The following is a 24,804-nucleotide window of genomic DNA, read 5'->3' as shown; positions in this document are numbered from 1 at the left end:
CTGAACCAGGTAATCAGTCATGAGTAGGGCTTGGAATCTCTGAGATATGTGCCAACACTGCAGCCCCCGAGGCCTGGAGTTTCATATCCCTGCCATAGACGATCCTAGATGCAGATAGGGATTAAGAGCCAGACCTTACCAAATTATTGCTCCAGGTGGAGAACAGGGTGGAGGATAGCTGGCCATATGTCAAGAAAGCAGAGTGACAACCATTCACAATGTGACTGTGGTTGGCAGGAATTTTAATTATCAGTTCTGAATGACAGCCAAAAGGGTGATTGCATGTAGAGTGACCTAATAGTCCAGCGTACCTGTGAGTGAGGTAGATATCCCATATCCTGTATCTCGAATCATAGATCCTATTTTGGGTCATTGATCACTCTCAGCTGCACTTCAACTCCTAGCTGTAAAACAGTATATGTCTTTGAATAACAAGCTGAACCCTATTTTTCCCATGATTCACTCCTGACTTGCTTTGGAGAAAAGCATCTGCTAAATATCAGCATGTACGATACAGCTCTATCATTCTTTTAGATTAATATTCTTCCAGATTTCCAATACTGTAGATATTCACTCCTTAGAGACATCAAATATGCAAATTCTCATTCATATTCCCTTTTTTTCATGTTGTACCAAAATACAATTAAAAGCAATGGTTGACATCAATAATTTGAAAAAGTCTTTTGAGCTTTTAATATAGTCCGTTTTGGTACTAATTGGTCTTTAAAGTCCTTACATTAATTAGACTAACTTATTTATTTCTTCCATAAGGAGTCCCAAATCACGTTTAAAAACACAAAAATAAAGTTGTGCAGGTGGCCCACCTAACTCGAATTCTTTAGTATTTTTAAATGTGTGTGCTCAGAACATTTTACATGAGGGGGAGGGGTAAGAAGACTTTAAAGGGGCTTAAATAAGCCTGTATATATGGTTTTCTTAATCTTTGTCCTTAATAATCTAATATTGACTCAAAAAGTGGGGGAACAAAGGTTTAACTGGGGGCATCTGTGTGTGTGCACACAGTAGCTCCGCCCCTGTGTGCACACACACACTACTATCAACACAAACTCCTTAAAAAATCCATCGCTCAAGTCAGCCGACAGTTCCACGAATAAAACCGACATTATTCAGCTGGAGTCTGAAGAATCGTGTGACCTTAAAGTGTGTGCATGTATGTGTGTGTATGCGTGTGTGTGTTTGGGGGGAGTTAGCGAATTGCAGCATAAGAAGAAGACGAAAGTTAATGCTTCTTTAAAGTGGAGCCGGAGGCACAAGCATGTTTGCTAGCATTGGCAGCGACACATGCCTTTTTATTTTTTTATTTTTATACTTTTTTTTTTTTTTTTTTCCCAGGGTGCTTTTAGCTTCGCCCCGTTTGTCAAAGGAAGGCATCATCCTGTATCGGCACATTTCACGTTTCCCAGAGGACACTGTGAAGCGGCTGATATTATAGAGCATCGCTGAGCCTTATTTAATTCCCAAGCATATTTCTAGTCCCTCGCTCTCTTTTTTTTTCTTTTTCTCTGCGGTACACGCTCTCTCGTCTCACTCCTTCTCTGATGTGCGATGATTATGTTTCTCCCTATATTCATTTGGCTGCATCTACTGTAACTCAACAACCCCCAATCCAACCCTCAAGAGGAAACAGCAGAAGTAAATACATCTTACTTTTTTTGTAGGCGCTCATCAGGTAGTCTCCAGAACCTTCTTTAATTCATTTGCTTTGGAGGTTTCTGCTATGATGTCCAATCAAGTAACCCCTTTGTAATCAAAGCATGTAAATTGTGTCATGTGACAGAGAAAATTGGAGAAACTGATTTACAATACAATATATTTAAAGAGAATGTATTGATTTTTCAAAGACGTTTAATATTTATAGTCGTATAATTTTCTAGGACATCGTTTCTTCAAGTAGTTTGCTTAGAAATTTGCCTCTGAGATGTAGGCAGTGCAAAGTAAACCCACCCTCATTTCCCATCATCAATCTGTTTGGACGCTCTCTTGCTAGTCTACAACTGTTTTTCTTCTCCTTTGCTCCCCTAGTGGCAGAAACGTGCATTGCAGCCATTTTTTTTTAATTGATCATAACTCATCGCAGGAATGGACTAGAAATGTGCGATTTTTTTCAACATCCTGATATGTTTTTTCTCTTCATGACTGGGCCAGGTTACACCATCTGGTGGGCTATTTCTTTGATTTAGATGTCTCCAACTGGACACATCGGAATAGAGCGAAGTAGGTAGCTTGTGACCCTCCAACTGTAACATAGTCACAAAAAATATTCATTTTGAGATTAATTTTCTTTATAAATGTCCTCCATCATGAGAAAACTGCAACAAGAACATGTTAAAGCAGCAAAAACACGACTGTTATTGGAGTGGGTCTTTAAGTGCTACAAGCCAGATATCGCTCTGAAACAACAGCAACATCTTTTTTTTTTTTTTTGTCAAGCCTTTTTCCGTTCCGGCAGTTTTAATGGGGCTCATCACGCTGACCTGTTTCTGGTCTTCTCACGCGGGAAGAGAACACGCTGTGTGCAGGCGTGATAATGAGGATGTAGAGCGAATAGATCTTCATCTGGCCAGCACAGCAGTTTAGAAAAATAAAAAATAAAAAAAAAGCCTTCCACATCTTTCTTTTACCCTCATAATGTAATACAGCTCGCCCAGGCCCATGGTAATGCCCATGACTCTGGACCAGGCATATTTATCAAAAAGGACTCTTTTTTTTATGTATGTGACGCCAACATGGGTGCTGATGCTGCCTTCCAACAAAGAAAAAGTATTTACATATGACCTTGCTTGCAGAAATCGGTAGAACGGTGAGACTCTTATTTTGTCGGAATGATGTGCTTAGAAGTTGGATGTGACAGCAGAGAGTGAAAAAGTAAATATAACAACAAAAAAAGTATTTGACTCAGCATAGGACTAGGATATTCATGAGGATTAGCTATAATGTGTTGGTTGCTGACTGTATTTTATAAAGCGTTGGTGGACTGTACATGTGGGCAGACTCCCATTTCGTTTCACACATCAAGAAAAAAAACAAATAATACTAAAAAATAGCGATAGGGCTCACTGAGGAGCAATTATTGTTGTGTTTAAAGGGGTTTAGTGTCTTAACATGCTGCTACAGTTATACGTCCACGCAGCGTGGAAGGCGAGCTCTGTTTATGAGCCATCCCTCGTTTCCAATCCGCATCCAGTCAGAGGGAATAAATAGGCTTGAGGAACTTCATCATTCTTACGTGAGAGTCTTTGTGTCTGTTCGACGGGGCTGTCGAGACTGCTTGGCGCGATGAAAATTTGATGGAGAAAAAGTCCTGTCGGCACTGCATTTTTAATGCGGGCCAGGCAAATGCAGGAATTATTATCAGAATGCTCTCCGTGGCCTTCCGTCCTGCACGGCTCTCGATTGATTTTTTTGTAGCTTCAGGGCGGCCTGATTTTTTTCAAGTTTTTGCGGTAGGTCTTCAGGAATCCGTCCCTTTAAAAGTTCGCATTTAACTGAAGATCCAACAAGAGAAATGAACAAACACTCCATCATCGGTCAGATTGTTGCCATTCGCTGTTGATTTCCCTGTTTCTCCATGCAGCTATAGAAAAAATAAGTCTGGCCTCTGGGCCTTTAGTGGGCCTAATCTGCAGTCCAGCCAGCACTTCTTCCCACTAGTGATTGATATTTGGAGACATCTTTGGGACAAAAACAGTTTGAATTCTGACGCTCATGAAAGACCCATCAGCTCTGTCGTCGATCAATGTGAATAAATATTTCCCACAACCCAGAAGCATTAGAATCAAGGGCAAAGGGAAAACACACACACACACACAGAGAAAGGCTGAGGAAGGAAGAAAAAAAAAATCAATTGGCCGAGAGCTTTGCTTAAAAGGGGGTGGAGTGGTGATGGTGGTGGGCGAGGAAGGGGTTGAAGCGTTGAAAATAGGCCTGCCAAGCTGGGTGAATAATGAAACATGTTTTCTGTGCTTCAAAGGCAGGAACAGTGAAGTTATGATACATGTTTGGTTTCCAATGTGCAAATAGAAGGCAGAAATGGTTGAGGTGATTGACTCTTCAAGTATCCGATTATTTTTTTCACTTCGTTATAAGGCTGGATCAGTAGTTCGGACAATAGGAGATAGAGTTAAAGCACTTGAGCAGTTATTAGAAGTGCTCACAACTACAATTAAAAAAACAACAACTTTAAAGTACTCATGTTTTTGTAAAAAAGATTCATATTTAATTTAAAAAAAAAAACAGAGGTAAAAATAAAACATTCTTTCTAATCTAGTTGTAATCTTAAAACAAGCAACAAAGTTGAATACATGCCTGAATCATACTACATTGTAGGGGGCATCCTGCCTTTGCAAGACAAGTGACCCATAAAGGTCATTTAAAGGTAATTCTATTATTAAACGAAAGCCAGCAGAGGGACTGTAGAATGGAAGTCACATGAGCTCTGAAGTGAGTGCAGCTTTAGAAGTGGAGGGAAAAACACTTAAAAGGTGATGCTAGACATTAGTGGAGTTGTTTATCTTTTTTTTTTTTGTGTGGTTGTATAATCGTTTTAACATACCTCAACTCGATTTTTAACAGACAGTTGATGAAATGAGTTCATCTAAGTGTCTTGAAGTAGTTTGTTTTATTATCATCAACATAGAAGTGTTGTTGTCCAAGAACTTTTTGTAGCTTCAAAGCATTTTGGCTAAAGATATACCATAACTATTTTTTGTCATTTTACTGTACAATATTTTATCTAAATTTGTTTATATTTTAAATAAATCTTTTATACATTTTTTCTATAAAAAAGTGTATCTAAAAATTCATGCAAACCATCTTAGTAGCTGTTAATTTTACCAACATGTGGGTGATAGCATCATAAGCTAGCAGGTCTGTTTTTAGCTATCTTCTAATGTTCCCTTCTTTTTAGTCTTAATTGTTCCAAAGTAAAAGGTTTACGATGTTTTGTTTTGGATAATTTACAATTAAATAAAGTTTTACAAAGCTTTTCTCGGTAAAAACATATTTAAGGCTTAATTTTTTTGCTGCACAGAGGCTAGAAGCTAATATTGTTTTTCTAGCTAAGCTTATTCGCTAACTGTTTTCTTCTGTGTTAGCTTTTATTGTTTTTTTTTTTTTACATCAATTATATCTAAACTCCAAAGCTAAAAGCTAACTATTGGTGTTAATAGAATAATAAGGTATCGTTTGGGCGAATCTAAATTGCTTCCCTACCGCTTCTCAACTACATTTTTTATCTCCAAGTAAAGAGATATGAAAAATAAATGTTTTTAGCATTTTATGCTACATTTTGTACTTGTTAGTAATACTATTGTTTTATTTGAACAAAAAGCTAAATACATTTCCTTTGGAGTCTTAAAACACTTTGTAAAATGCTGTTGGAAAAATAAAGAAAACTTGGTTTTACCGTCCTCATTGCTACCACTTCTAACAGTTGTGACTGCTAACTTTTCCCCCTTGACTGAATTTGATTTAGATGGATAATTGTTTTACTCAGAGTGGCCTGACATTCTTTCTGTTTTTAACTGCCTAGTGTGACCATCTTCCCCCATGTAGCTCAAAATTGAGTTCAGACTCAAGGTCGATGATTGCATTTCTATCCTTTATCCAACTATTTTTCCTCCACATAAGTGGGGCTGAGTGTCCGTGGTCCCTAGTTACTTCAAATTTTACCTACCCACAATATGAATCTTCTCCCCCCCCCCTCCTGTCTGTCTCCCTCGTCGTACTCGTTTTTTGATAGGGGATCCATTTGGTTTAAATTGACTCATTTTGTCAGTGGGAATCGGAGCATGGAAACTGTAGAGGGAGAAGCGGGCAAGGCTGCTGCTTTCCCTTTGATCCCTCCGACAGGCAGCGTGAAAACTGCATTTCATAAAAGATATTCGTCTGTGATGAGCTCGCCAGAGTGACAAATTGGGCCCCTGGTGCTTTAAATAAAACTGTGTATGGATACGACTACAGAACTGTATTTTTACACTGCTAAACTGGTCTGTTAAGAGGGGTTTTACATTTTGGGTGGAGAGGGGTTACCCTAGCTTAAAAGCAAGAAAAGGTTTGAATTCTTGACTTTTTTATTTTTTTTATTTTTTTGCTTCTGTTATAAATAAACTTTACTTTTACTGTCTGGATCTGGAGCTTTCGTTATGGGAAGCAACTTTGTCCTTATGTTTCCACAAGTACTGTTGTCTCCTTGTAGCGTCCCCTACTAAAGAATTACAGGATGATGAAAGGTTCCGTTGTAATGTGCCACTGTTGCTTACACTTCCTTAGATGGTGAAGCAAAACAAGGAAAGATGAAAAAGAGTATGCTTTTTCCTTTTGAATAATCTGACCCAACTTCTAAAACCTTGGGGAGATGCGCATGAATAGGACACACAGAGTTTGCGTGATCTTAAGACATGCATGCTGCTCGAAAAAAAAAAAAAAGGATCCAATTATAATGTGCCTGCAGTAATGTAACTAACGCCTCAAATTAAAATTAAGATTACAAAAAAAAACGTACTTTGAAGAGATAACCAGCTTGAAAGAATGTTGGGTTATCGTCTTTGAAATTGTCGTTAAAAGTACTTTTTCAAAAATAAGGGTACGAACGGTCTGTGCTTTTTTCTGTCTAAAGCGACTCATTGTGCATGTGATTCACATTCTAGAAGGTGCCAAAACAGGTTCTTGAACACCCTTGTTGGTCACACTGGACAAGCAGGGAGAAGTTTGTTCTTGTTTTGAGGATCCAGTTGAGGTGGCTCAGGCATCTGGTCCCGATGCCTCCTGGACACCTCCCTGGAGAGGTGTTCTGGGCATGTCCCACTGGGTGGAGACCCCGGGGAAGACCCAGAACACACTGGAGAGACTATGTCTCTCGACTGGCCTGAGAAAGCCTTTGAGTCCCCCAAAAGAGCTGGAGGAAGAGACCGCGGAGAGGGAAGTCTGGGTATCTTTGCTTAGACTGCTGCCCCCGTGACTCACTCCCAGATGAGTGGAAGGAGATGAATGTATGAACATTCAGTTGTCGTGCGTCTTGTACATGGAGCTCAAAGATGGTCTTAAAATGTGCATTGCTACACATAAAATCAAGAGTTTTGAACGAGAAAGCCCAACACCTGCATTTACGCACTTTTTTATAGACTTATCATTGGAACTGGTTGCTTGAATTTGCATTACAGAGGGCAGTGTGAACATAGCTTAAGACGTTAATGAGTAATAAGTCTAGCTTTAACTAGTCAGAAAATTAGTATATTAAGCACCATTTATCAAAGTATTTTGCCCAACTTCCTATTTATACGATCTATACTGGCGTCGTTCCTGGTATCTACTAGAGATGCCACAATTCTTGGATCAAGACCCCATTAAACAGAGTCATAGGAAAAGTGAGTCATTGTATCCCTAGTGTCTACTGGTAGATAAGGTACCATTCTTAATCCTGTCCATTCATTGATCCATCCATCAATTTCCAAAACTTGCTTATTCCTGGCCAGGGTTATAGAGTTGCTAAAACCCACCCTATAGCAAGCTCATCTATCTACCCACAAGATACAGCCTAGTGCTAAACAACCAAGATGGGATTAAACAAACTGATTTGTAGTTATAGACTACTAGGAAACTGGTCAAAAATCCAAACAAATGTTCAAGATAATTGATCTTGCGTACAAGGTCATCCATACCCCTTCTTCTTTTCTAAGGGCCTATTCCATAAATGGTACAGCCATCACAGGCAATCCAGAGGTGGCATAATCCCCCCCTTGACTTTAATCAAAGATAAAGAGTGGATAAAAAAAACAACAGTGACAGTGCAGTGATTCCTTTCATCAGAAAATCCAATATCAGCTCCAACAGTGAAGACACTGTGGTCTATCTGAGAGATAGTCCATAATCCAGGACACCTTGGTGTTATCAAGATGCATCGCTCTTGGCCTCCACCTGAAAAAGATTGGCTGTGAAGTTTGTACAGCGATGCTGAGATCCCAAACCCAAATAAACACAATCGCAACATAAAAATACATTTTTTTCTTCTCGTCAAAAATATCTCTGCAAGCTATTTACATACAAGTAATGTGCAAATGTTTTGATTAAAAGTCTCTCCACAGATGTCTACCATCGGATGCAGCCGTAATGTGGTTATTGAAGCCTTTACTTTCATTTTTGAACACTCAATCACTGTGGGAGGTTTTACACAGCTGAGGCACCCCGGACAGACTCAAGGATACATTAAAGGGCTGTTGGAAAACCGATTTACTGACTGGCACATCCTTTTAGCACTTTTATCAGGGGCTGCACTGTGTGCAGCCACTTGATGTGGTTTGTTTTTTAACCTTCCCGGTAGGTATTCTATCAGTCTCAGGCGGGAAATATCAGTGAATTCTTTTTGACTTTTTTGGCTTTTATTCCTTATGTCATTAGACACAAAATTCTTTTGTAGACCATTTATACCTTTCTTTTTTATGTAGATCAAATTTGTCAGTGTGTGTTATGGTGGACACTTTTGATGCTTTTGGTTTGGACATCTATCCTTTTGAAAGCACGTGTAAAAATGGATAGAAGGTGAGTTGGCCATAAGATCTAGTTACAGTCAAAATACTGCGTATTAAAGTAAAAAAAAAAATTAAGTTATTTTTTTCTCCAAAGAGTTTTGATAGAACACAACAACCTGTCATGTTCTTTTTTTTTAACCTACTGAGAAACTGAGAACTAATCCCTCTGGGGAAACACAGGCTCTAGATAATTTGGCTTTTCTGCCCCAGAGTAGAGCTCACTTTGCCTGTTTATGAGCCTACATGCTGAAAAAACTGAAAGCCTGTCGCTTTAGGTCAACATAATTACCCCCTCCACGTTTTCAACACTAGCTTTCCATTAAGGTTGTGACTCACCATGCCCAGCTCGCTGTGGCCCAGAATGTGCAAGCAGCCAGAGCTGAGAGCTAATTTCCACTCTCAGGATGACAACTTGGGCTGGCAACAATGGTAGACTGCAGGTGTTATTTGGCTGACTCACAAAATAACTAGCTTTATTGCTCTTTAATACCTAGCATACTATTAGCATTAGAACATTTTATATTTGGATGATTTTGAAATCCTCAGATATACCTTTTTATTTTTTTAATGCCGTATACTACGTATAAAATAAGTTCAGTAAGTTAGTCCAGTTTGTGAAATATGCTAATTGTAGCATAACAGTAGCTGCTACCAATAAATAACATGGCGCTAGGAAATATGGTATTCATAGCTTAACTTTAGGTGCTATCAATACATGACAAAGCATTAGGATATTCACTTTTTGTAGTTTAACATTAGCTCCTATCAGTACGTAGCATAACGTTAGGAAATAAGCTATTTGTAGCTTAGCGTTAGCTGCTACCAATACATAATATAGGGTTACAAAATTAGCTATTTCTAGCTTAGCATTAACTGCTATTAAAATATGACGCAATGTCAGGAAATAGTTTACATGTACTTTAGTGTTAGCTGCTACCAGTATGCAACTAATATGGGAAATATGCTATTTACAGTTTTGCATTAACTGCTACCAATATGTAACTGAGCATCAGGAAAACCACTATATGTAGCTTAGCATTAGCTGCCACCAGTACATTGCATAGGGTTGCAAAATAAGCAATTTATAGCTTAGCGTTAGCTGCTATCAATACATAACATCAGGAAATGCGCTATATTTACCTTAGTGTTACCTGCTACCAAAATACAACTAGCATTAGGAAATACGCTATTTGTAGCTTAGCATTAGCTACTACAAATACTTAGCATAATATCTGGAAATATGCTATATTTACTTTAGTGTTAGGTGCTACCTATACGTAATATAGGGTTACAAAATAAGCTATTTCTAGCTTAGCGTTAACTGCTATCACTCCCTGACACAACTTCAGGAAATAGGTTACATGTACTCTGCTGTTAGCGGCTACAGTGTTCAACTAGCGTTGGGAAATATGCTATTTGCAGTTTAGCATTGGCTGCTACCAATATGTAACTGAGCATCAGGAAAAATGCTATATGTTGCTTAGCGTTAGCTGCTACCAATACATTGTATAGGGTTACAAAATAAGCAATTTGTAGCTTAGCGTTAGCTGCTATCAATACATAACACTACATCAGGAAATGTGCTATTTTTACCTTAGTGTTAGCTGCTACCAATACATTGTATAGGGTTACAAAATAAGCAATTTGTAGCTTAGCGTTAGCTGCTATCAATACGTAACACAATATCCGGAAATGCGCTATATTTACCTTAGTGTTAGCTGGTACCAATACACAACATAGCGTCAAGAAATACCTTATATTTGCCTTATTGTTAGCTGCTACTATTTCTCCTGACCTGTTTCTCCTTAAGTTGTAGAAACTATTTAAAGAATAAATATATATATCACTATGGCTGAGTTAGTTTTCACGAGGACCCCGTGTTCTCCATTACTCACCCCTCTTTCCAGGTAGACCTACTTTAAACCAACGATTCAGATGTTTGCCATCATTTGTACAGTGATTGAAAAGCACAAACCACAGACTGCTTCCCGTTTATTTATTTTTTATTTTGAGGAGGATTTAATTGAAATTGTATTTTGACAAATAACCATTTAATGGTGTAAAACGGGCTATTGTGTGAGTGTGCCTGGGTGTGCGCGATAAGACTAACAGTGGAGGGAGAAGCAATGACACTTCTTTTCCAAAGAAATGCGAGGGAAAGCGGGTTGTTTGTGTGTGTGAGTGTGCGCACGCATAAGCAAGGCAAGAGAATTTAGAGAAATAATAAATGTGGAAATACGTGAAAATAAACTAAGATGAGCTGAACCCACTGCGCACACACATGGTAGAACAACAAGCCCTACCATTTTCCACACTCTTCTCCTTCATGTGTGTTCTGTCTGTGTTATCAGTTAACGCTGTGTGCTTGCCTTCTTGCTTGGGAATCCCAAGCTCCGAGATGCGTAAAGCTTCATACACACACTGCCTGCTGAATTCAAGGTTTGCCTGGATGCGTGTGTGCAGGGATACAATAAGCTAAACTCGCCATATTGTTTTATCAGTTGCTAACAGTGTTGCATGTGTACACCATGGCAGTGGCTAATTCTAATCCTTCTGCCTCTTACTGAACGTATGTGTATTGGATTGGATATGGCTGCTTTACAGGGATAGTTAAATTACAGGGAAGAAAACTGTAGCTTGTTACGGTGGGTTAAAGTTGGTCCAAAAGAAGTTGTTATACTAGGTAAGGACTTAAAAAAAAAAAACTGATAAACAATTTGCTAGTAAGTGTTAGCCCCTTCATGTTTTTAAAGTGTGAGCTTTGCAAGCAATTAGTTGTGATAGCTGAAGAGAAGTCTCTATAGACCCACTCAAATGAAAATTATTATTTTTGGGGGTCTTTTTAACATGTTCTTGTGGCATTATTCTCATAATGGAGGACATTTATTAGAGCAAAATAGGCTTAAGTTTGCATTTCTGTGTATTTCTTGATTGAAATTGTTGTAAATCAGGCACATGACGTAGGTGCTAAAGTGACCAGTCCATGCACGTCTTTATTTTCCTCATCTGAACAGGCATTTAGCTAAAAACTGTACGGCTGGATAGCTACGATATTGCTCGCCATTTTTGTTGGACCAGTAATTGTAGGTTGGGATTGATAAAGTGCCTCTAAAAACCCTGTTTGTATGTAGAAAACATCCATGAGGATATTTCCAATCTTTTCTATAGAGAAGTGCTTTGAGAAAACGGTATTGAATTGACATGTCAGACTCTACTAGCTAACGGCATTAGCATGCTAAATGCTTACATTTTCGTTAAGCAAGGACAGGAGAATTGTTTTAGTGGAGTTTTATTTTGGAAACCGGCACAGAAAGACAGTGAATACTAAGACATTTTGGATGAGTGATACCATATTTTTCAGACCATGAGGCGCACCGGAATATACAAAACATTCTCACTTCCAATTGGTCACATACTGGCGTTTGGTTAAGGACCCTTCTTCTTCAAAAATTGACGTCTAGGGTGTCCCCAACTCGTGTTTTTTTTTTTTTTGACGTGATGGCTGTTTCGATTAACTCACGGGTCCCCAACCTCCGGGTTGCATACCGGAACCAGTCTTGTACCGGGACGTGTACCCCATCAGTACCCTAACCCAGTACCGGTTCACGTCTGGTACTGGTTCGGGTCCACCACCATGTTAGGGTAGCAGGTTTGGGTAACAGTACTGGACGTGTCTTGAGGACCAGTCCACATCTGGTTCCGCATCTGCTACTGTGTCCAGTACCGCATCCCAAGGATAGCAGACCCTTGATTTTATCAACAGCTAGCAAAAAAACACAAGTTGGGGTCACCCAAATCGTGCTAAAGTGGAGGGGTCCTTAACCAAATGCCAATTTATGAAAACTTGGGGATAAGAATGTGTTGGATTACAAGACACACTTGACTGAACAAAACATAAAAATACAAAAGTATGACAGTGTTGCATATCAATGCACAGCTGCTTTTCTCCACTTCAGAATCCATTAGAATTGCATTAATTGCTCAAATGGTTGAAGATGTAGGGTAATTTAAAGAACATCAATATTGAAGCTAAAGCTAAGGTGTTAAATGGTTTTGCATTAGGAAATGGGTTTGTCATTCCCATCCCTAAAGTGAGTTTATTGTATATTTTTCTATTTAGTACCATGTGACTTAGGTCAGAGGTACTATAAAAGACGTGTTATTGCTATTTGCACTGTTTTTCACCTAATGACATAGAAGGAAAATCTGTTTTTACTAAACAATAGCCACCTACCTAGCAGTATGAAAGGCTCCATCTGTCCAAGGATCGCCAAGATGAATGAGCATGTGTGGAGACGTGCAGTGGCGCTGTATTTACGAGGTCTTCAGCTCCTTCCCATCATTTCTCAAATGGTCATGCCGAGACCCCAGTGTAATGTGACTCACACAGAGGGCAGGGGAGAGAGCAAGCTGGTTTTGATAATTGGCCAGAAAGATGGACGCCAGAACGAAACCCTGCTAGTTAATTAACCGACGATTAATTACCTGAGGAGCAGGCTACAGTTCAGAGAGAATACTGCTGGAAGCAAATGGCAGCCATATCTTACCCTAAACTTAGAGTGCTGTTGCAACGCTTGTTAGCCAACAGGCTGCAGGGCAAAAGAGAGCTGCTGAAATGGGAGCTGTGTCATCACCTGCCTGAATAAAACCTAGACATTCCTCCTATAAGGAGTGAGTAGCTTCACGTGTCCCGCTTTCGTTCCACTGAGAGGTACGGGCGTCTTGGAAAGTGAGGCAAAAGGAGGTGACAGCTCATTACAAAACTTGATCAGGGCTCTGAAGCGCTCGCTTTCCTCTGCTCTCCGTTTTTCTCTGTGTCCATCTTGCAACTCTGCAGGCGTGATGGAGTGGGGTGGTGGGGGTGGTGGGGTTCCAGATGATGCCCTGACTTGCATTTGCCTGGCAGTAAGTACTTCAAGAAGCTCTCAAGGCAGGGGTATAGATCCACTGCTACATTCAACAACGTTACTAAAGCTTAATTTAGAAGTTCTACTAAACCTAAAAGTCTACAAAAGCAACAAAGAACAAGGTTGCCATAAAATGTTTGTTGCTATGTAAGAGGGAGAATAGGCCCACACGATATGAGGAAAATTTGCGGTGTTAGTGATCAGTATTGCGATAAAAAGTAATTTCCACATCACTGCGACAATTTCATTTCAATAGAAGTCAACAATTATACTCCAAATGATCCATATTTACCCAAGAGGTTGGCATCCAACATATAAAATGGTTCCATTTGATTGGTCAACGATATAAAGGGTCCATCCGATTGGTCAAATGGGTATAGTGCTGGATTAGATTAGTAAACTACAACAAGCTGTCATGAGATGGTGTTGGCATAACCGTGTAACCCTTGTGCTATCCTAGACATGTATACATTAAAAGTGGGGTCATCTGGACCCCACAAGACAACTTTGTTTCATCTTCACTGTCCGTGGCAGACATGAAATCCTGTCCACCTTTGTCATGGGAGGGATCACACATCAATATAAGGGTGGGTCATCTAGACCCCATAAGAGAGCACAAGGGTTAAGGTAACCAGTTATTCCAGTTTCCACTGACTATGCAAAACACATTTTGGACAGGCTAATATCACAATGAAGTTGTGTCATAGTCCTACGTTTTTGTGACAATTTGAATGAACAGTGCACTACTTCTTTCACACTCATGCGGCAAGGTTTCACCTTAAATATTAGGTGGTCTGATGCTTGTGGCCTACGGTCAGCTATTATGGCATCACCTATTTTCCGAAGTGAAAACCAAATAAATATGATATTTTTTGTGTTCTGATGAGGAGAATTGCAATGTCTTCTGAGAAACTTCTTGTAGTCGGTATGGATATTTTTGAATTGTGCATTCAAAACCCATTTAAAATGGCAAACGCCTTATATAGTGCACTAAGTAGTAAGGGAATTCGGTCAAACCCTATATTTAACCTGTGTGCCACTGAGAAAACATACAACTGGTGACATAAATGCCATCAATTAATGCTTTTGTCGCCATGACTTCAGCCGTGAAAGGGCCTGACACCCCATGTCTTTGGTTCCCATCCGCACTCACCCCTCCAGTGCATCCCTTCTGTCTTTCTTTAATTGTCTGGCAAACATCTCGGTGAGAGAAAGACAAATATCACTCTTTTCCTGTGGATATTGTTCTGTCTGAACCCTACGCTGCCGCGTAAATAATTTAGAACCTATTCTCTGTCTCGCTGCTCCTGCAGTTCGGAAACACTTCCTGCCTCACCTTATTTTTTTCCTCTTAGGCCATTCCATCTCCTATGTTTTTCTTCCTTTTTTTTTATCTTTTTCCATCGCCATCTATTTCTTGCCCCAGTCTCCTTAAGTCGTGCTCATGCAGAGGATCTGCCTCCCCATCTGGGTTTGCTGCTCAGGACCTCTCGGTTGTGAGGCGTTGCCACAGGGACTCCTGCAAAGTGAGACAGCTAAACACAAGGAGACACGCTGTCACACTGTAATTAGTCTGCAAATTTCACCAAATTAAGCAGGACCCTGTTAGAGGTGGGAATGTGTTAAAAGGAGAAAATAACAAAGAGCAATTACAGAGGGAAATGTAGCTCTCTTTGGTAATGGCAAGAGTTGCCCTTTGTTTTCTTTCTGTTGCTTTGTTCTGGATTGTCTTTAGCTCGCTAGTTCCTAGCTACCGTTGTTTTAGTGTTAGCGTTGCATCTTTCCGTCACTACTTGGTATATATTTCTTTGACAAATATACATTTAAAAAAATGTGTATTATAAAGAGTGGAAGTTAAGTTCCGAAGTTCCAAAATGCTAAATCTTTGAGTTAGCTAAGGTAAGTTAGCATTGGAACAGTTTGCTAGCAACCCTTCTGATGACAACTGCAAAAAGCCCGGCAATATTGCAGGATTTCTAAATGTAAACACCAACATTTTTCCTGAATTTAAAAATTCATTTTGTGCAACTTTTACTTAAGAGCTGAATATTACTAGCCTACTAGCTAGATGCGAAAGAAGCTAATATGGCTAACGTAGCTTCAGACCAACTTAAAATTTAAAATAGATGCCAAACTTTAAACATTTGACACTACAGCTTTAGTTCCTGTGACTTTTTAACAGTTTACGCAATTAACGTAATGCCGTCCACTTGTATGATCGCGTCAACGACTTTCAGCGGGAGGAAATCTTAAAGAGCCTCCCTATCGCGCCATGGCAATTATATTTGTAATTGTAGCATAGAGTAGATCTGTTATGTAATGAAAGCTTAAAGAATAGGCAAGAATAGCATGGCCAACCGATCAAATAATAACTTTTACGGTTAGCATTTGGAAGCTGTTAGCAATTTAGCACTTTTTAGTTCCTGTTTCGTTGTACATACTGTATCCTGTTTGTCAGATCACTTTAACATAGGAATTGAGTTTTTAATTGGGGGGATTTTTGGTGTACCTTTTGCTTTAAGAATGTTTTACAAAAATGTTAAACAGATTTAAATAATAATAAAAAAAACTACACCAACTAAATAAATAAATAATTTACGCTGTCATCTTAAAGGCCTTTTTCCCTACTAGCAAAAGACTTTTCAAACCCATTTCCAGATTAGACGTATTGATGCACTCAGACTCCCAGGACAGTAGAACTTCATTTCTTGTCTTGATGGAGAAGATGCCCCCCTTTTGGCTTTGAATTGATATCACGCGGATGGGTGCAAATGGAGTTTGGAGGTTAAAGTGTTTATTTTTATGCCTGGGTAATGCGGGGAATGAGATAGAAGCATATTAGATCGAGTTAGAGGAGAGTTGTGCAGCCCTTGCAGCTGCCTGGACACAGAGCCCCATTGTTGAGAAGATCATTTGAAGGCCTAAACATGCTTCGGATTGATAAGTTAATGTGTGCGTTCCTGGGAGCACATGTTCCCAAGATCTATTTACTGCCACAGTACATTTTGTTATCAAAGTGGTTTTTTGTCATCACATTGTTCCCTTCCTGTCCTTACCTCTTACCCCCCCGTCCTCCTGTCTTCGCTAATGTCCTCAATTCTCCTTTCTCTCATCCTGTCTTCCCTCCTGTCCACTCCTCCACTCTTCGCTGCTCTCTTTTAGCAGCGTCTTTGCCCTGTGACGGCCCAGAGGCAGCCGTGCTGTCTTCTCCACTCAGTCTGCCTTTTCCCTTCGCCCATGCCCTGACCCCGCTATGCTCGGCACACACTCTCCCCTTCGTCTCCGTTATTCTCTTTCTGTCAATCTGTGGTATCCCCACACCATTCCTGTCTTCATTCCTTCCTTCTTCTTTTTTCTATGTGGCTGCTCTAACACCTTTCTGCCGTCCAATTGAATGCAGTGCCTGTCAGAGACACACTGTGGCCACATGTGAGCAGAGATGGATGCTGGTGCCTGGTTTGTCCCGTCTCCCACCTTTTACTTTTCATTCACTCGCTCATCGACTCATTTGTTTATCCATTCATTCATTTTTTTGCTTGTTATTTGTCATTTGCTCAAAGTTTATCCATCCATCAATACCTGTATTTGTTTGTTTATTCATTTGTTCCTTCGTTCATAAATCCATCCATTTATTTGTGTTTCTTCAAAAATTCATTCATTCACTTTCGCATTCATTTATCCATCCATTTGTTTGTTTGTTCATTCACTTATTCACTCACTCATGCATTAATTCAGTCACTAATTAACCGTTTGTTCCATTATTCGTTAATCCATTCATCTTTTCATTTGTTTGTTTTGTTAATTAATTTGTACATTATTTTACTCATTCATTTATTCATTCATTCATCCATCTATCCATTTGTTTAACTGATTAATTAATTCATTCACTTATTTGTTTACTACTTCAGCCATCTTTCACGTGTTCATTCATTCACTGAACTATTGTTTTATTCATTCATTCACTCACAAGCATTCATTCATTACTTCTTCCCTCCCTCCATCCATCCATTCATCCATCCGTTTGTTAATCCATTCTTTCACTTATTAATTCATTCACCTATTCATTCACCACTTCATTTGTCAATTGTTTTTTCATGTGTTCATTAATTTATTTACTAATTCATTGATTCATTCATCTATCGGTTTGTTCACTTGTTTGTTCATTCATCTCTTCATTCATTCATTAATTCATTCGTTTACTCATTCTTTCACTGACTTTCATATTCACTCATTATCTATGTATTCATCCATCATTCATTTATTCACTAATTGATCCATTCATCTATCAGTTCATTCATTTGTTTGCTCTTTTTTAATCATTTATTTAATCGTTTATCAATTCATCTTTTTCATTGGTTCATAATTTTTTTTAATTCCTTCATTAATTTATTCATTATCTCTATATTCATTCATTATTCATTCATCCATCCAGCAATTAATTTGTTTGTTCATTTACTCTAATCTTCACTTATTATCTAACTATTCATCCCTCATTTATCCACCTAGCCAGCCAGCAATTAATTAATTAATTAGTTCATTCATCCATTCATTCATTCATTCATTCATTCAGTTGGTTTAAATTAAGTCTACATCTTTGACAAGTAATACACGCATATTTTGGCTTAGGAGGAAGACTCACAGGGTTGTAGGTTAAATTCCAACTACCAAGTGATTTTACAAACACTATGTAAACATTTTGGGCTACACAGCATGAAGCATGTCAACAATAACTGGTAAACACTTCAAAATCTCTCCCCGTAGACAGCAGGATGCATGTCCTCTGGAGGAACCAGAAACCTCTTTTGTTTGTTTTTTTTTTTCTTCCTCATACAACTGCGACACTGTAAATTCTTAAGACACCGCATCAAATTGCAAGCAAAAAGAACTTCTACATTTTTTTCCCCCTGAATATCTCCAGTGTAAGCTAGTCTGCTGAAAGCGCAGCTGACTAAAGCCAGCTAAGAAAAGCCATAGCTTAACCAGTGCAGCCAAATGCCCACGCTCCGCTGCTTTCCTCACACAAATGAAGAAAAAAATTCCTCTCTATAGACTTCTTGAAATCAGTGAATACGCACAGCATGGGGTCGGGGGGGACTAATATCTCAGAGCTGCAGTGAACAGTGATGTCTCACTGTAATCATCAGCGTAGAAGTGTGCGACATCTTAACAAAAGCGGCTCTTCTAACGCCCTGCCCATCTTCTCGGTTTCCTTTATGAGCAGACCTGCCTCCGCTGAAAGCTTTTGTCTTCCAGCGATGGAAAGAGCAGACCTTGTCTGCGGCTCCCACACAATGCCACCGTGTAGTTACTCTGGCCCTGCAAATTACAAGGTCTTAGCCCTGGGGATGTAACCCGGGACGGAGAGGCCTGCTTATTTGGCTCTAAGTGTGCAGTGTGGCTTTCTGCTTCTTTTTTTTTTAATATGGCAGGGTGACCCAGTTGTATTGTGCTGTGTTGTGGTTAGTAGTGTGGGCTTGCAGGATGTTTGTGAATATGTAACAAAAGTCAGCTACTGTGCTGCGTGTGCACCAAGGGCTTTTCTTTGAAGATATTTTCTACGTCCTGATTTCTGAACTGGGTCTTGTCGGGGCCTATGGATACGTATGGAAGCAAAGCTGCAAGCCCTTTTCCGAAGTAACTACATCAAACAATCAAAGCTCTATTTCCTTCCTCTCAGTCTACTTTATGTAATGTTTTTCTTGTGTTGTTGTGAACGCACACACTTAAATTTCAATTTTAAATCAAAGAGTCCGAAAAAAAAAGGGTCTATTTTCCCGACAAAGGGGGACATCCATAACCACCTGGAGCGATTTGGACTGCAGAAGTTCAATCTAAAGCAAGTCAACCAACAGACAAAAGTTGGTGCCTAAACCAAGTTAAAGGTAAAAAAAAAGGACAGATGGATTTGAAATTACTCACACAGATAACCCAGCCCAACTGAGAGAAAGGGAACCTTTTTTCTTTTTCTTTTTTTCCTTTGGAAAGGCAGCCAAATTCATTAACTCAGTAGGAAAATTCCTCAGTTTTAGCAAGCCTGCAGAGTCAATGGACCATGGCTAAGAAATCAACTCTCATTCGGCGTACACAACACGCAGAGCTCTGCCTAACTACACTGGTGTCTAACTGTGCAGGGCTAAGAGAGATGCATTGCCAAATGTTGGCTGATTACCCACCATGGCTATAGTTTTTATTTTTTTATTTAAGTATTGAATTTGATTGGAAGTTGGGAGCCATTGTAAAAAGCATAGAGAAACAGAGTGAGCGAGGTCACTGGTGTATACTGTTTTATTGTTTCAGTCATTGGACTAAAAGAGGGACGTAGCTTGTATCTGGAACCCTGATTGCCAAGTCAAGGCTGATGCTGTAATTGAAAGGCACAATTGTCATTTTCATCACATCAGTTGCCATGTTATGCCTTAGTTGACCAGTACGGGTGCTACATGTTTTTGGGTGGTCCGGGCATATGGAGGGTCGTAGACAGGTGTGGCCGCATCATTAGGGAAATGTCTTGCAGTACCCTTGAGACTCGTGCGGACACCTCAAGGAACATAATGAAAATGGAACGTATGATTGTTGTGAGTGTGGTAGGCATATTGTCAAGCTTCTGTAGGGATGATTTAAGGTACATGCACTTATGATACACAAGCGATTCTGTCATTGCACTACCTGACGTTGGTCTTCAGATTCTCACTTCAAACTCGTCATATATGGATGTGTGGTTCATCCTCGTGCCGCATCATTTTTTGGCGTTTTGAGTGAACCCACTCGTCCTTTTTTGACGTGCTGGCTGTCGGGTCCCAAACCCTCAGGATGCAGGGCTGTCCCAAGGGTTAGGGACCCCTGATTAGTGTATGCATTTTTCTCCCTGTCTGTGGCCCAATATGAAGTGACCCTCGGACAGGTACCGATTTGCAGCCCAGAGGTCGGGGACCTGTGATTTAATGGGAACAGCCAGCACGTCAAAAAACAACGAGTTGGGGACACCTAAAACTTCAAAAAGTGTTGCAGATGTCCAGATATGACAAGTTGGGACTGAGAATGCATTGGACCATGGTCTCATATGTGGTGTGCAAGTGATACATAAGATGTCCAAACAAAAAAAAACAATCTTGTTATATGTCATTTCTAACAGTTGCAAGCAGGAAGTGGCAATGGATGTGTAAGGGGCATGCACTAATAGGCTCCTTGCACAGGCCATAGAATTTGAGGAGTTCAAAAAACTGAGAATATGTCCGACACAATTGGGTCTCTCCTACTTTTTTCTTACGTATGGATTTAGTTTTTTGTCGCCAGAAGCATGCCCGTATTGAAAATGCGCAAGAACAGTTGCTCTATGGGCTTCCCTTAAAATTGAATGTGGGATACAATTTTGCACACTTTTTGCCGACAGTCCCTAGCCACCAGTGAAAGCAATTGTAACTAGGGCATTCACTGCACTTACTAACATCTATGTTTCTTTATTTTACTTGTCTTATTTATTGGTGAGTCAATAATAGTGGTTAGAGGGTTTTTGGGGCGGTTACTCAAAAATCAAAATTTTGAATACCCTTTTGAAGCGTTGTTAGTGCAGCCATTGGTGTCCATGGAGTAGCTTTGACATTTCATTGGAGTCAAAAGGCAATGAGAACACAATCAGAACCATAATCGAGGAATGGCACTCTTGATGGAACAGTGTTTCAAATGAGATTTTTGAACAAGGAACAGCTTGCTTACATAAAAAAAGGAACTCGTAGGACCTTAGCTAGCTACCATTCTCCTTATTTCCTGTCTTGTCTTTTTCTTCCTGTCCTTGTCTGAGCTGCATGTTGTTCTCAGTCATGTGCCTGCTCTGCACAACACTTTTTTTCATGCTGTTGTCAATATGTCTTTCACTTCCAGTGTCCGCGCTTCTCAAGACTTCTCATACAACTCAGTATTAATGCAGAGTTAAAGACCTGAAGAGTGATTTATTTTTTTTTTCTTTTACAGGAGATAAAGAACATTAAAAGTAAGCCATGGTCCAAACTGATCACTTTTTTTTTTTTTTTTAATCTTGGGCAAAGGCATGCTTGGCTTGATTTGCACTCACCCTCGCTCTTGCTTGATTTTGGTTTCTCATATTTTTTATAAGGTCATTAAAACAAAAAACGTATTGCACCTAACAGCATTCTGAGCATATGTTCTTCAACTGGCACAACCATTTTGAGGAATAGAGCAGGTTCTTTGTGTCCTACTTTCCTTAAAATGTAGTCTTTACTTTGAACCTGTTTGTCACCAATCTGTCATGTCATTGGAGTATTTTTTACGTAGCAGGTGTCCGACCGTAGGAATTGGCAGCAGTTGTCCTGATGAAGCACATCATTTGGTGTTTTTTTTTTGGCAATACTGCAACAGACATAGCTAATCTGAGTCCAGGTAATTGGTTAAGACCTCTAATAGTGGGTTTAAGAGGACATCAGAGCGCTTGAGCCACACAAAGCTATTAAGCTACTTAGACGAGAGCGTGATTGCCATCTGTCAATCAGCAGCGATAAGAAAATCGACGGCGCTTCCGCCTCACAAACAGCGTGTCTCACATTCAAGAGTACACAAACTTACCTCCTCCATTTGCTGCCCTTCCTTCCCACCCTCCCCCGCCTCTCAGCACAGACGCGTTTCAAAGCATGACCTTATTTCAACTCCAATTCACATCACTTCTTCTTTTTTTTTGGAGACTGTTGACGTAGTTAGTGGTGTCTTCTTCTCTTCATCGTCGTCTTCTTTTTGTTACCTTTTCTGTCATGTGGTATGGGTTCTGCATGAACACAATGCAGCTGTATTGGTAACAGATATGTTGTATTTGCCAGTGATTAAAAAAAAAACACACACAAAAGATTTAATGACCTATAGAAATCTGTGCCTGTTAACCATTGTAGCCACTTTTCTTTTTTGCTTTCTCCATTAACAATCAGATGCGTTGATGGAAATATAAAAGAAAGATTCACGCATCTACAGTGTGATAACCAAGTCATATGACACATATCACAACAAACACTTGAGTGACAGCAAGTTTTATCTCTCCATTGATAGATCACCCTTGAATTTTTGTTTTTATTTGATGGAAACAAACTCCAGTGACTGACTTCCTCTTGTCCTTGTTCTGTCTCTTCCAGACTCCCGGCCTTTGCCTGACGTAGCCATGACTGGCAAGTGCACCCGGGAATGTGACGAGTACGGCCACTCAGACTCCTGCTGGATGCCTGTGCGCACATCGCCCGAGCGACGGCCATCCAAACCAACCACTAACCCTCAGCAACCAAAACTTTCCACATTCATGACCGGCAACGGCAGCAGCAGCAGCAGTGCCGAGCAGCCCGGCAGCCAGGAGACCCTCGCCATGGCCGCCATGGCCAACGGAGACCCCACAGCCGCACATATGATGGGAGACCGCAATCGCAACCTGCTCAACAAGAAAATGGCCTCCTCCTCCTCCTACGAGGCCTTTGGGTCACCTTCCTACGGCTCCCCAGGAGGCGGGGAGGAAGTGCTGGGCCACCCGACCGAGGAGATCCCCCTTGCACCTACCGGGGAGTATAAACCCACTACCTGTGGTACTCTGACGCGACGGGAGGTGTACCTGTGAGCAAGGAGGCTTACACGTCTCCACTGACTATTAAGCATAGCTGCTTACCCGTGACCGTTGCATTTCTAGAAGCCTTTAGCCACACAACGTAGGACTACAGTTTCTCCAAAGACTTTTACAAGAATCCCTTCATGAAGAATGCAAGTGGATATCACACCTTTTTTTATATATATAAAGTGATAACTCCAGTGGCGGAGGAACTTTCAGCGAGGTTGTTTTACTAGCGAGTCGGGCTCTTGGGACACATTCTGCTGCCTGACAGTCAATCTGTACAGCAATCAACTCATTTTACATGAAACGCCACATGCACGAGTTCTCCTCGTTCTTTGAAATGAGGCAGAAGCCACCTCTTTTTTTTGTTAAGTTTTCTAGATCATGAGATGTACATGTAAACAGTTTTCAACTTGCCTTTTATTTAAGTACAGTGCAACAGTCCGGCCAAGACGCCCCACGGCTAGAGAAACCAACGGGACTTGCGCCGACCCCACGTGTTCTGTCAACTTTGGAAGCCTAAGAGATGACGGTGGATACGTGTCGAGTATCACGAGGAGGGAATAGATGGCGCTTTAAGTCCTCACTTTGAGGCGGATATTTCAGTTGACAGAATCGGCGACTTCAACACTTCAGCCACCTGCCGTCTATGACAAACCGGTGACTGAAGCTAACCAACGGTGTGTCACTCATTGTACATAGCCATTGGACCACAGTGACATCACTAACTGCTCTTACTCCCGTTTTACCTTTTTCTGTAGCCTTTTTGGTTTCTCTTTTTGTTTGAGTTGGAAACCAAAACCCCTTTCTGAGAAATGCAAGATCTTACAACTTGAAAAAGCATGGGGTGGTTCCCTTTGGATCCCCTTAGCTGGACGTTCTGTCTTTACCAAACCGGCTTTGCTCACAAAAAATAAATAAAAAAACTATGTAGGCACACATCGCCAAATGAAGTCATTTGAGGCCAGTGATGCTGCTACTGACTGAAAGTCCTGGGTAAGCACAGTGTTTGGCTGGAGATTACAGCTCTGGAGGTGCAATTGAACTTGTGTGTTGGCTCAGAGTGACTGCTGTACAAGTGCGCACACGTAATAGGCTGAAAGGGGGTGTAAGCAAGGCCAAGTTGATCCTAAAACCCGCTGAAAGGACAGCGTTTTACAGCTTCTTTTATGAGCGTGTGTGATATGAGCAATAAATGTAACACTGTACGCGACATGCGGCCGGCGAGCATTGACTTCTTCTTTTTTTCACACCCTTTTCAAAGCCTTCAAGGTTGGGCCACTCTGCTAGCCTGGGAGTCCCTCTTTAGCTGTTGCTTTCATTGGCATGAATGTAGGAATCATCATTTGTTAACAATCAAAAAGAAAAAAAAAATGCAACGTCTGAGTCAGGAGGAGCTGTTTGGATCACAAGCTGAGACGTTTGGTGTCAAAGTGAAACCAAAGCATCGCAAAGAGGATCAAAAACATCTTTTGTCCCCTCCCCTTTCACGCAAACACAAAGCTATGGAGAACTTTGCTTTAATTACATCGTTTTTCTCAGTAATTTTCTTTTTTTTTATTTCACTATGGAACCTTGAATGATAAGAATGTGATGTCTCAACAATTACATCCTCAGAGCAGACACTTGACACGTATCAATGTTGTGCCTCCCTGTTTATTTTTGTTCCACTTTGCAGCTGCAGAGGCACAAAAATCTCCTGAACAGAAGAATATTCGATGCAACTGAACTTTTTGTATGTTAGCAAAAACCCCTTTTT

The 24,804-nt window shown here is 40.3% G+C and overlaps 1 protein-coding gene across 5 annotated transcripts in view; it reads left to right on the top strand.

Annotated features, from left to right (window-relative positions):
- The window catches only part of pcdh7b (protocadherin 7b), a 147,016-nt gene extending 122,758 nt beyond the window's left edge, over positions 1–24,258 (top strand). For 3 of the 5 annotated variants that reach the window (XM_036216936.1, XM_024288173.2, XM_024288172.2), the window contains one exon: positions 22,585–24,258. In XM_036216936.1, the coding sequence (XP_036072829.1) occupies positions 22,585–22,608 (24 nt within the window). In that variant the 3' untranslated portion in view covers positions 22,609–24,258. Of the gene's footprint in view, positions 1–21,421; positions 21,441–22,584 lie in introns of all 5 variants that reach the window. The other 2 variants (XM_036216933.1, XM_036216934.1) reach the window with 2 other exon arrangements.
- Positions 24,259–24,804: the final 546 nt, after the last annotated feature.

This window comes from Oryzias melastigma, linkage group LG18 (assembly GCF_002922805.2).
Source record: "Oryzias melastigma strain HK-1 linkage group LG18, ASM292280v2, whole genome shotgun sequence".
In the NCBI taxonomy this organism is placed as follows: domain Eukaryota; kingdom Metazoa; phylum Chordata; class Actinopteri; order Beloniformes; family Adrianichthyidae; genus Oryzias; species Oryzias melastigma.
This window is presented reverse-complemented; position numbering and strand designations above follow the sequence as displayed.